The following is a 13,776-nucleotide window of genomic DNA, read 5'->3' as shown; positions in this document are numbered from 1 at the left end:
CGGGAAGCGGGGCGGGGCGGGGCGGGGGCGGCTGAGGGGAGCGGCCGCCTCGCGCCCGCGGGGGGCGTGGCCCGCCTCGCCACCTCCGCTGGCGCGGCGGCCGGGGCGGGGGCGCCTGCGCGTGCGCGCGGGGCGGGGAGGGGCGGGGCTTCCGCTCTCCCGCCCGACGGCCCGCGCGGGGCGGGGCGGGGCGGCCGCGGCGGAGCGGGGAGCGGGCGGGAGGGCCCTGCCGCCCCTCCGCCCGCGGGTGGGCTGGCGATGGCGGCGCCGGCTGCCGACGCGGGCTCGCAGGCCCGTCGTGAAGGCCTCTGAGCGCCCTCCCTCCGCCGCCTCGCCTCGCCTCGCCTCGCCTCAGGGCGGGAGAGGCCTCCCGCCGCGCTAGGCCGCGGCCGGCCGGCCGGAGGAAGGAGGAGGGGCGGGCGGACATGGCCAGCCCTGCCAAGTGGGAGCGTCTGAGGCCGCTGCGGCCGGACACGCTGCGTGTGAGTGAGGTACACGGCGGGCGGGGAGGGGAGGTGCGGCTGCTTGTGGATGGGGAAGGGGCGGGACGGCGCTGCCGCGCTTTGCTCCCGGCGCGGGAGGTTTTGAGGAGATTCCCGAAAGCCCTCGGTGTCTCCCGTCGGCGGCAGACCCCCGCGCTGGGACGGCGAGCGGGCCTGGCCAGCGGCGTGCGCGGAAGGGGCGGTGAGGCGCGTCCCTCCTGCGGCGCTTTTTAGCGGGCTGCCCGGGAACGGGGGAACGTAGCAATGTCAGTCACAGTGCGAAGGGGCAATTTTCTTAGCTCTGTTACCTACGGCCTCTTAATCGAGTTAAACGGGTTGTAGCTGTGTTTGAGAAAAACAGACTGCAACTGTATATTCTGGTCTTCTCTAAACGTCGGTGATGCTCAGGTAATCTTACATGCACCTTCTAAAACAGCTGCTGCTGCTTTTAGTAATATTATGAGGTAGCTAACAAAAACCAGGCCTACTTCTAATTCTGTGATACTTTTTAAAAATGCTTATTTTTAGTAACCTCGACTGTTGGGCTAAATGTGATGTGGTAGTATTGTCTTAAATCCATGAAAAAGTTCGCACAAGCCTTTACACTGGTTGGTAATTGGAAATTTCTTATTATTGGAGATGATGATTGTAGGAAACAAAGGGTATTGGGCACAGCTTCTTATGTAGGTATTTAGATAAGTCAGCCAGGGGTGATGGCTTTCTGAATCTGCTTCTCATAAATAGGGAAGTCAAGGATGTGGTAATCATTAGCAGCCCTGGCTGTAACGGCTGTGGAATAGCGGAGTTCAATATATCATATATCATATACACAATATCATATATGCTGGGAAAGCCAAAGTTCTAGTGTTGAAACTAGCAAGGAATGTCAAGGGTGACAAGAACTTTTACTGCTACATTAGTGGTGAAGGCAGGGGGGAAGCAGGGAGTGTGAACCTGCTGCTAAATGGGGCAGGTGATTTAGGAAGAGCAGATGCAGGCTGAAGTACTTAGTCTTCTTGCATGGGTCTTCAGAACTGATGTCCCCTAGGCTTTGTGCCTAAGAGACAGGATTCAAGGAAAGGAACAACCAGCAATGGAAAAGTGTCAAGCTGAGAAATCTGGAAATATGATCTGGATGAGGGGATCGAGTGCACCCTCAGTAAGTTTGCAGACGACACCAAACTGGGTGGGAGTGTCGATCTGCTCGAGGGTAGGATGGCCCTGCAGAGGGACCTGGACAGACTGGATCGATGGGCCGTGGCCAACTGTATGAGGTTCAACAAGGCCAAGTGCCGGGTCCTGCACTTGGGTCACAACAACCCCATGCAACGCTACAGGCTTGGGGAGGAGTGGCTGGAAAGCTGCCTGGCCGAAAAGGACCTGGGGGTGTTAGTAGATAGCCGGCTGAACATGAGCCAGCAGTGTGCCCAGGTGGCCAAGAAGGCCAACAGCATCCTGGCTTGTATCAGGAACAGTGTGGCCAGCAGGAGCAGGGAGGTGATTGTCCCCCTGTACTCGGCGCTGGTGAGGCCGCACCTGGAATACTGTGTCCAGTTTTGGGCCCCTCACTACAAGAAAGACATTGAGGTGCTGGAGCGTGTTCAGAGAAGGGCAACGAAGCTGGTGAAGGGTCTGGAGAGCAAGTCTTATGAGGAGCGGCTGAGGGAACTGGGGTTGTTTAGCCTGGAGAAGAGGAGGCTGAGGGGAGACCTTATCGCTCTCTACAACTACCTGAAAGGAGGTTGTAGTGAGGTGGGTGTTGGTCTCTTCTCCCAAGTAGCTAGCGATAGGACAAGAGGAAATGGGCTTAAGCTGCACCAGGGGAGGTTTAGACTGGAAATTAGGAAAAATTTCTTTACGGAAAGGGTGGTCAGGCATTGGAACAGGCTGCCCAGAGAGGTGGTGGAGTCACCATCCCTGGAGGCGTTTAAAAAACGGGTAGATGTGGCACTTCGGGATATGGTTTAGTCTGGTCTACCCTTGATTAGTCTAGAGTGGGCTTGGTAGTGTAGGTTAATGGTTGGACTGGATGATCTTAAAGGTCTTTTCCAACCTAGATGATTCTATGATTCTATGATTCTATCTCAACCCATAGAAGTCCATAGGACCCACTTGGGGTACATCCTGGGAGGGCTGAGCCAGCTGGCTGATGTCATTGTGAGCTTGCTCTCTTGTCATCTTTGAGAGGTTGTGAAGGTCAGCTACAGCTTAGTCAGCCTCACTTCAGTCCCTTGGAAAATCATGAAGCAAGTTCTCTTGGAAGCTGTTTCTAGGCACGTGAAGGGGAAGGAGATTGGGAATAGTCATCATGACTATACTTGCAAACTGATTACCTTTGGTGATGAAATTACTAGATCTGTAGATCCAAAGTCTTGGATGTCATCTGCATTAGCTTTAGCAGGACTTTTGAAACAGTCTCCTGTAGCATCCTCCTCTTTGAGTCGGGATGTTACAGGTTGTAAGCTACTAGTTGTAAGCTAAAACCCGGCTGGATCGTCAGGCTCAAAGAGGAGTGGTTAGAGGTTTGTACTTTACCTGAAAGTGGATTACAAGAGGAGTTCCTCGGGGGTCTATCCTGGGACCTGTCCTGTTGATAGGAGGAGGATGTGGGATGCACCTTCATGGTGTTTATGGGTGGGGAAGGTGCCATAGACAGCTAGGAATAGGCTGGAGGAATGGTTCATCAGACACCTCAAACTTCAACCAAGGAAGCTGAAAATCCAAGTGTGAAGCGCTGCGCCCGGGCCTGTATGCTGCAGCGGTACGGGCTGGGAGCTGAGTGGCTGGGGGCCGCCCGGCTGAAAGGACCTGGGGGTCCTGCCGGGCAGTGGGCTAAACGTGCGCCAGCACTGTGCCCTGGCATTGAGGCATACGAGGCTGTATCAGCAGGAGCATAGCCAGCAAATCAAGGGAAGTGACACTTCTCTACTTGGCACATATTAGGCTGCTCCTGGAATGCTGTGTCCAGTTTAGGCCCACCAGTACAGCAAGGCTGTTGGTAAACTGCTGCGGGAGCTCACTAAGCCGCAGCAGCCCTTCGGGGCTCGCAGGGAAGTTAATGACAAGCTGGCGCCGGGCACTTCACCGCCCAGCATGATGGGAGGCTGAGAGGAAATAGCCATGAATGGAAACAAAAGAAGCAAGAGAGGTTGCAACTTGATGTAGAGTGAAACATTTTCACTGTGAGGACGGGCAAGCAGTGGAATGGGATGCCCAGAGAGGTGTAGCCTCCATCCCTTGAAATTTTCAAGACCCACTTGGATAACACCTTGAGTAAGCTGCTCTGATCTAATGGCTGTTCCTGTTTGGAGTTGGAGGTTGGACCAGACACCTTCTCAGGTCTCTTCCAACTGGAATGGGTCTGAATTTGAAAATACTCCTCTTGTTAAATTGGGCTGAGGGGTGGAATGAAGTACCTGCTTAGGCTCATCATGTTAGTTTCTCGACCAGAGCAGACTCTGCTGCCACTCTGGAAGTCTACTACAACATAACTGTAATGCTGTATAATAGCAGTGTATATTCTGTATGTGAGCTGTTACATGGAATAGCCAAAGCTTTTATTTGCAGAGTTTATACAGGTATCTATGTTGTGAACATTGCCTGAGCATTAGGGAGTTTGGTGGTGTTTCCTGCTTTCCATGACAGAGGGAGATGTGCTGAGATTAAGGGCTGAAAATTCTGACGGGAATTAATGAGCATGTATCCCTTCTATCCAGTGATGCTCCTTCACCATAATATCTGTTGAGTTGTCAGCACTCTGATGGCTGTAGCATCTAGAGTTGATTTAGGGATTTCTTCTGGAGAAGCTTCCTGTGTAGATAGCATTTTATGTCAGGTTTTTTTTGTTGTTGTTTTTTCCCCAGCCACCAATGATCAACCTGAATATGGATGATGACGTACAGTTTGTGAGAAGTAAGTTGCTGTGTTCCATGTGTGACGATTATTTTTGGAAGTATTTCATGCTTTTTTACAATGCTGTACATGCTGTAAACAAATGAGAAATTGTCATATATCTAATGTAGGCAGAACAGGAGGAATGCTGCACTCTAAATGAAATAACAGATATGAAGCAACACATTCTTCATAGTTTTCCTCTTTAAACCTGCTGTAAGTATACCTTCCCACTGCTGTAAAGAAAATAACTTATGGGAAAAGTGAGAGAGAACTGGAACATCGTGCTGGCAAACATTAGTTTTCAACTGTAAATATGTAAATACATGCTTGAATGAATTGGGGTTCGTGTTTTGTTTTTCCTCCCCAATTGAATGGTTTCATACATCTCTCAGTAACACAGTCCAAAACTGAGTTGTTGAACCTGTCACTTCACGTTAAAGACTGCACAATCTTGCAGCCATGGAATGGGTGTGATGGACTATGAGTAAAAGTATATGTCTCGTTCATCCTGGGAAAAATACTTACATTTGCAGTAGAGTGTTTCCTAGGGAAGTTTCCTTACACGAGCAGCCATGTGCAGGAACACACACGCACACGCGTTCTCTTGAAGCATTAGACTGGAATATTAGTCAGTGACACAGTTTGATCAGATACAAAATACCTGGTTTGCTTTGCAGGGGTAAAGACAAGTAACAGCAGGATTTGACAGTCTTACATTGACTCCAGCATCAGATGAGTTCACGTGTACCATGTCTCTTTTGTGCTTTTTTTTTATGCTTTATGCATACATAAATAACAATCTAAACAAGCTGTTCATCAGTACCTTTTCTGCTGTTTCTGCAAATATGCTGGTAATGGATACACGTAGCTCGTAGATCTCTCTTAAACCTGTGGTGTCCTGGTGTCTGTAGATCTTTGTTGCATTAGTAAGTTAAACAATGGTATCACCAGTTCTTTTGCCCTGAGGCCAAATAGTACAGCCAGAGTTTGTCCATATATTAAGTTCTCGGACTCTAGAACAGATTGGTCACATCCAGGCTGAAACAGTCCCTGAAACCAGGCTAACTCCTGAACCGTTTCTGAATGTTATCTGGGAGATCTACTGGTTAATCTGGGCCAAAAGGGTGTGAAAAAACATTTTAACAGTGTCATGGAGCAGATGATAGAGCTGTGGTTCTCTGGCAGTGCCCTGACACTATCTATAGCTAACCGAAGGTTTCATTGGTATTCATTCAGTAGTCTGAGCTCCTGCAGAACATACAGTACCTACCTATTAATGTCCATACTAGCAGTCTGAAGTCATGAACATTGAAAGCATGAAGATGCATGCTTGCTCTTAAGAAACAATCACTGCAAACAAATGAAGGTATATGTAGTTAATAGACTTTATATGATGCCATTGCAATGTCAGTGTTAATAATGACAATGGTTTCAGACTTGCCTTCATTGCTACTTCATCGCTATTGTTTTTTTAAGGAACACTTCATGCTCGTGTAGTAGTTTACACTAAATGTTCTATCGTTACAGGAACTCTGAAAGTCAAAAAGCCTCGATTTGATGCATCCTTGGTTTATTTGACACGAAAATTCATGGATCTTGTCAAAACAGCTCCAGATGGTGTCCTTGATTTAAATGAAGTAGCAACAACACTTGGAGTACGAAAACGAAGAGTGTATGACATCACCAATGTGTTGGATGGAATCCACTTAATTCAGAAAAGATCTAAGAATCTTATCCAGTGGGTGTGAGTTGGCTTTGAAACTTCTAATTTCTGAGACAATAAAACCCAACAATGTTGAGTAATGTTTATAACTTTGAGAGTACTTTTTTGAGAGCATATTGAATTACTTTTAATAGATAAAAAATATTTTAAGTTCTTCCGTATCCTTAGGCTGTCTGAATTATTTACCATATTACAAATATCAAGTGCAAAAGCGCAATGAAGCGGTATTGAGCAGAGTAAAGGATGCCAGAGTTCCTTGTTGTTTTCTATTAGTATGCTTTGTGTTCAATAAACAGGCTCTTATTTATATTGACATTCTAGACAACTTTCATATTCTTCTAGAGGTTCTAATCTTGACCAAGTTGTCGGAAAAGCACCGGAGCAGCAAAACCTTAAAGATGAACTTTCTGACTTGTCAGCCATGGAGGAAGCTCTCGATGAATTAATCAAGGATTGTGCTCATCAGTTATTTGAGCTAACAGATGACAAAGAAAATGCAAAATATCCTTTTAACTCTTGCATTACTTTAACACGTGGTTTTGGTTGCAAGTACTCAGGTATCTAGTAATAGGTGTAGGCTGATACCATAGGTATGCAGTAATACTTGATAATGAATTATTATAATAGGAAACTTACTGGTTATTTTATATTAGTGTATACTAGTCATGTGCCCTGCTTTGCAGTATCATGTACAGTCTAGCCTGTTCTCAGGGGAGCGCTAGTTGTGCACCTTTCCACTGCAGAAGAATGGAAGTGGGGCAGTAGTCTTAGTACCTTGATAGTACCTTGACCATTGCCTTGTTCTCTCCATTATAGAGTAAAGTTGTCTCAGGGGCAGATCTTGACCTACCGGTGAGACTGAGTTGCTTAGTAAGATGAGAAAGAGGACACAAAATAGAGTCCCAGTGGCCCGTTGCCAAGAAGATACAACGGTGCATTGGTTGTGTCCTAATACTGCTGTGTCTCTTGAGAGAGGTTCTAACGTAGGCTTGTCTTTCAGATGGGTTTTGATAACAGAAAAGGGATTTCTTTTAATATGACATAAGCATTGGATTTTGGCTTTATGTTACAATAAAGTATTACTTAGCTCCCTTGTCTGGCAGAATGTTAGTCTGTGCTCCAATGAAATGCGTCAGTTTTCTGTATGATAGCAGGAAAACTTTTCATTACCCGTTCTGGTTAAGGAAATAATTCCATCATTTTTCAGGGAATTATTTCTGTGCATAGTTATTACAAAACAAAGAAGTAGTTTCTCAAGAGCAGCATTCCCTCTGCTTTGTAGACTTATGACAGCATCTGTGAAAACCATTTGTCAAATTTCTTTGTTTTTTTAATATTGAAGATCTCAATTGTTTTAAAGCTTTTTCCTCCTAGAAATAAAGAAAAAAGGTTTTTCACTTGTTAGCTAACAATTTTGCAAAGCTAGTATTAAAGTAACTGCAGCTGAACTTTTTACTTTTCTTAAGTTGGTATTCTGCTTCATCATATCTTACCATCATACTCTTTGCTTCTGCCCATTAGCAAATTACTTTACAGAATCCTTGACCAATGTATACACTAGCTTATGTGACATATCAAGATATCCGTAGCATTCAGGCATTTCAAGAACAGATTGTGATTGCAATCAAAGCTCCAGAGGAAACCAAATTGGAAATACCAATTCCTAAAGAAGTAAGTTTTATACATTTCTATCTTAAGGGAATGAAAGTTCTCAAATTTGATTTTTGCAGCAGCAATCAGTAATTGTCTTCCAGTTTCTTTGTCATGTATAGCAAATATTGGTACTTTATTGTTCTTGTGTTCTACTGAACAGTGCTGTAGGAATAATAGTCTAAGAAACTTATTTTCAGTATTTTGTTATTTACCTAAATTATTAAATAATAAACGTGCCTGAGCTTTAGTTATTTGGTTTTGTTAGAGAATGGAACAGCTGTAATAAATGTTACTTATTTCCACCATCAGTTTGTTTGATAATTACTAGGATAATGAAGCTTCCAAAGAACTGTTATTGTTTGTATACTAAAATCTACAAAAATTGTAAATCTAACCAAACAAAGCAATAAGCATGACAGCATTTACATGCTGTCTTACTGCATAATGAGTAGACAGCTATTGTTACTATAATAGTAAAGTATGAAACGCGCAGTATGATCAACAAACAAAAACATTCTGGCACTCCGGTAGATCATGTCAACGTGGATGTTTCATGGAGGCGGGGGGCTGTGCCCTGTCCTCGCTTCACGGTACAACACGCATCCTCCCATCCAGGTCATACAGAAGAGCCGTAGCTTTGCCCTCTGCGCCCAGTCACACTGTGCCTGGGCCGGGGCCTCTATACTGGGAACCCACTGTTTAAAGTAGTGCTCTGAAAGAAGGGAAATACTGGAAGTAAGCTTAAGATAACAAATGGGGCTTTGATTCCATTTTCCTTTTGTGTGTGCATTCTTTTATTATGTTCTTAATTGTGTAGTCATCAAATTTGCTGTGTGCACAGAAAGGGAGGTGATACCATAGGAAAAGGAGATACGAATCAATAGAACCAGAAGACTGAGATCCACTGCACAGATTATTAAAGCTGCTATGTGCGCCGATTTGTTTTCTGATCCATGGCATTGACTTGTCAAGTTTTTAAATTTTGTTACTCTTACTGAACATATAGTAAATCTTGGTCATATATCTAAAGGTCAGTAAAAAGACTAAACAAAGATTCATTAGGTACGCATTCATCAAAAATGAAACCTTGTTAGCTTAATGGTGCTTAATAATTGGTCTACAAATCTGTAACAGTCATAACTTATGTAGAGCTAGTAACACAATTTTAAATAGCTGTGTCATTCCTGTATTTGTTCTTAATCTTTTGGCTTTAAAATATGTGCAAAAATAGATAACTGCTGTGTAAGATTTGTTCGTTGGTTTATATGCAAGTCACTTTTATAGGATTGCATAGAAGTACATGTGAAGAGCACAAAAGGACCCATTGATGTCTATCTATGTGAGGTGGAACAAGAGAAGCCAGGTGCCAAAAGTTTTGAAGATATGGATACTGTCACTTCTGAAACCAAGCCATCAGTTCCTCCTGAGGAAGGTAGTGTTTTCCGTTGGCATTTTTATCCCTATGTAATATTTTTTATTAAGACGGTCATACCATTCTGATAAAGTTGAAAAGTGCGCTGTACAAGAATCATTTTCTGGGCATAGTTTGTGGGCCAAGATGTGTGGGAGTATAGGAAACGCCTGAAAGAGAAGTCTGTGCTGCGTGTTACCTCACAACAGCAGGAGGTCAGAGAGTCAGGCACGTGCACACATAGCAAGGCACTCTTGTTCCTGACCCCTTCCCTTCCTGTGCTCGTTACTGGTTTCCTGTCGGAGCTGCACTCGGCGGATGGGACAGTGTGTGTCAGTTCTCAGCTGCCTCGCTGCAGAGTCCAGCAGCTCAGCGGAAATAGTTGCAATGAGAGTTCAGATGCTGGTTCAGACGAGAGCGTGCTGCTCTTGGTCGTTACTGCCCTAAGGGAAGGCAGGCAGAAGAGGGGATGTAGTATTTTGATCTCCGAAAACAAGATTGGCTGGAATACAGTCTCTCAAGAGCCCCAGCACTGCAGGATGTTGTGATTTAAAAATAAATGTGGCGGGAATTGCAGTAGCTCAGAACATAAAAGATAAATTATTTTTAGCAGTGCTGCTTTGGAGTGGAGGGGAAGAGTTGACTTTTTAATCTCAGGCATTATTTTACTTTATTTTGCTTGCAAGTTGACTCAGAATTATACTTCCTACAATGACAGTAATCATATTCCTTTTTTTACTTTCCTTTCAAAGTGAGATCTCCAGGGGAAGAAAAAAAACAAACCACCTGAGATGACCGATTAATTACAGTTCAAAAATCTAATACAGAATGTAAATATCTGTGTTATAGAGCTTTTCCAAAGCCGCTTGGATCTGCAAACTTACTAACCTGAAATGTTCCAAAGTGTTTTAAATCTAAAACAGCAGTGGGTTGGTTGAGTGCTTTCACAGGATTGCTTATCTTCCCAAGCCAAAAGACGACAGTTCCTAGAGTGGCTTTTAGGAGCTTTGTTTTCATAATTGCATGTGATCTACAGAGCTTTGGGAAAATGGTATTTTTAGCTTATCAAATAATTTTAATTGACGGAAAACCTCAGCAATTAATTACTTCTAAAAATGAAGATTTGAAAACTATTTCTAGAACGATCCACCATCCTTGGGAGAATGTATATAATAAAGAAATGCACTTTTCAGTTCTGAGGCTGCACTGCTACTAAGCAGGATTGTCAAATACAAGTGTAACAAAGAACTGGTGTATCAGAAGCCTTCGCTATAAGGAACAAGATGTAAATATCATGAGAGTTATGCCTTACACTGTGTAGATGCTGTTTGCATTGTTTGCATCCAGCTCTGCATGAACTATGGTATCAACACTGAAGTTAAATAATTGGGCTTTTTGTATATAACTGTATCATGTCTAGGTAGTTACTGATGTAGATTTATTGAGATGGTTTTAATTTCTGCCTTTGTACAGCAAAGAAATAAAACAAGCTTATAAAAATATTAAATAGTCTAATCGGTCAGTCTAATGAAACATGTTGGGTTGTCTTTGTTGGAATTCACTGGGTAACTACAAACATTAAAACTGATGTTAACGTTTTAAATCTGTTATATGTGGTGCTGGCAGCTAGCAGTTAGATCTAATTCTTGTGATGCCACAATACTGTAGCAATTTTCAGAAGAAACTTTATGATCAATAACTACTTAAATTGGTCCCTTCCAGTTCCTAGAGTTTACATACAGCATAGCTTTAGCCTAGCACCATGATCTCTTTGTGGCTTTAGCTTGCAAAAATAGGTAAAATAGAAGTACATCTGTAGTCATCCATCTTTAGTATCTATAAAATGAAGCTTCAGAATTTTGATACTGGGTTTTCTAAGTGAATGAACTGTCACCGTACAAATGCCATACTTGCGCTCATTTCACTCCAGTACTGAGAAGTGTACGTCATGGTTGTCTGTGTGGGGAGGGGCTGGTTGGTTGGTTTGTTTGTCTTTAAATCAGAACTCCAAGTCCTCCTTTTCCCAATCACACAGTATCAACAACTATCCATCTACTCAGAAGTGAGAACAACAAAGCTAATAAACCCCTGAACATTTTAACCAGCAGCTCTGCAGCTATTTTAGACAGATGCTGTGAAATTAAATGCTCTATATTTTACTAATAAATACAAATAAGGTAGGGTAGTTGGCACTGAAGAGCTTAAATACACCTAGATACAGATCGAGAGTTAATCCAGTTTTCTATAAGGTTCACTAGTTCTGTAAAATGCATAGTGTTATACTATGCAAATTGGGAAATACACTGAGTGCAAGCTTGTGTCAGAAAGTAATCTTGACTTCTTGCGTACGTGCTACCACCTCCCAGCTCCAGAATATAGGACTTATGTGTTGGATACTATTTTTCTGCATCTCTATAAAATGCAAACTACAGGCTGAGCTATTACAATACAAATCAAAGCAAAGGGAAAGCACATTTCCTATGCAGATCACAGTAAAAATGGGGAAGGTGCTCCTCTAATGAAGCTGGGGATGGGGTTAAAATTAAGAAACCATCTTTTCACACAGAACCGTTGTCCTTTTCCTTCAGTGGCTGGCTTCTTTCCAGGTGACAAACTTGCTATTTGATTTTTTACACTGCTGTTCTGTTTTGGTGGGGAGGGAGGTCTGTGCCTAAGAGAAGTATCGATCCCCCTACGCGGGTTCAACAACTTGGGATAACGTTTGCTGTGAAACATGTAAAAATTTGCAGCGCCAACAACTAATCCTGAATGCTATGTGTTAGGGTGGGATTTTGTTAGTGATGATGCGGTGTTTTGAACTGTGGGGTAAAGAAGTGTACTTTTACAAAATAACTATCTTATAAATGTTAAGGAAGTCTGTCTTCAAAAGCACAACATACTTTAATTGAAACATTAGGATTTTTCATTTTGAACAAATCTCTAGTGATTCTGGTTTTCTTCCCTCCTTTGTGTGGGTTTTCTAGCTGTAGAACTCATTTTTTTAACTTCAAGCTATACAATTATCACAGTAAAATGGGAGAAGCTGTAATATGACAGTTATAGTATGATTATTTTCTTAAATACATTTATTGTTTTAACAGTGCACCTTCAGTGGAACAAATGGACTTTTGAAGATTAAACCACTTTGTTGTTACTACTTGGATACTTACGAGTATTATCCACTTGCGATACTGGAAAACAATGTCCTGTATAAGCTCAGTACGCTAACTAGCTGAAAAGATTAGACTCGGACTTGAGAAAAAGTTCCTGAGTGATGTGGAACTTAAATGCAAGTTACAAGGTCACTTAAAAAGTAAATGTGATAGGATGTTGCTCTGAATTTGTATAATAATGCTTGATTTTTTTCTGAAAGGTTATTAAGATTAAAGTATTTTTGTTGAGTCCGTATCTGTCCATTTTCAACATATTTGTCTGTGTAATCACTTCCCTCGGCTATTTCAGGACGCTGCCTGTAATAAATTCAAAAGCTGTAATAATGTTTTTGTCTTTCCTTCAATAAGAATGGCTGAGCATCTAAATGCATTAATCAGCAATAGCAACTGCCAGGATCCGTAATTATAAAACGGCCTGGTTTTGCTGACTCTGTAACTGGAACAAATGCTGCAAGTTGCCAGTTCAGCCCTTATTTGGTATGGGGAATTACTTGTCGGAGTTTTCAGATGTGAATTGCCGTGTTTAAATAATGCGATTTGTAAAGAAGAGAGAAGATTGCTTTAAATTATTATCTTTTGTAAAGCACTTAAAAGACAGCACATTCCTTCATTTTGAGTAATCTCTTCGTTGTGTGTGAAGAGCCTCATTTATAAGCACTATTGAATTACACTGATTTCAAAAGTCACTTCAGCTCTTGTAGCTGTCAGTGGTGAAGGCAGCCTGCTTGCTGGACAGTCGGCGGGTCCCGCGTAGCTGGAGTCGACTGCAAGCTTTAAGGCCCTGTGGGTTCCACCATCCCGGTGTATAGGCTGGCTCTGGAACCGTGTGGGGACTGAAGTAACCACTGAAGTGTTTGTCCAGAGCAGTAATCCGCTATTTTTGGGTCCGCTGCTGATCTGCCAGCAGTAATTTGAGAGAAGTCTGTTGAAGCTAAAATCACATAAATTATACTTGGTCATGAGCAGTTTATGTAAATCTACACGAGGCTTCTCACGTAGATGTTTACTGAAGGAGTGGGATACTCGTTTGTAAAAAAACGTGCTGTATGTTTGGAAGGAAATCTTAATGATGTTTGGAGAGAGAGAGAGAAGCCTGGTTCTCTCCGTGCGTCTTGCACGTGGTTCCTTCCCTCCCTTCCATGCCACTGCAGGCGGAGGGTGGGCTATCCAAGGGCCCCCGCCGCGTATGCGTGGGCTTACGGTAGCTTCTCACAACGTGATCCACGGATGAGACAGTGCCCGTAACTGCCCCTCGATTAAGCGATGGGGCTAGAGGAGACGACCCTACAAGTTGTAACAGCAAATTCAAAAGATGCAAGCTCAGGACATCCATTAGTCTTTTATTGACTTTTATTAGGCCTCTAACATTTCATGGCATCCTTCTTCAAAATGAAAACTTAGTATTAGCACTTCAAATGAAAACTTCAGGAACCCAAAAAT

At 43.2% G+C, this 13,776-nt stretch overlaps 1 protein-coding gene across 1 annotated transcript; it reads left to right on the top strand.

Annotated features, from left to right (window-relative positions):
* Window positions 1–425: 425 nt before the first annotated feature.
* On the top strand, window positions 426–10,355 carry E2F6 (E2F transcription factor 6). Its single transcript, XM_075708021.1, has 7 exons — window positions 426–491; window positions 4,346–4,394; window positions 5,904–6,120; window positions 6,442–6,600; window positions 7,656–7,770; window positions 9,037–9,184; window positions 9,916–10,355. Exons 1-7 carry the CDS (start codon window positions 426–428, stop codon window positions 9,951–9,953), a joined length of 792 nt encoding a protein of 263 aa, XP_075564136.1. The 3' UTR covers window positions 9,954–10,355.
* Window positions 10,356–13,776: the final 3,421 nt, after the last annotated feature.

The sequence above is a fragment of the Pelecanus crispus genome, chromosome 3 (genome assembly GCF_030463565.1).
Source record: "Pelecanus crispus isolate bPelCri1 chromosome 3, bPelCri1.pri, whole genome shotgun sequence".
Lineage (NCBI taxonomy): Eukaryota > Metazoa > Chordata > Aves > Pelecaniformes > Pelecanidae > Pelecanus > Pelecanus crispus.
This window is presented reverse-complemented; position numbering and strand designations above follow the sequence as displayed.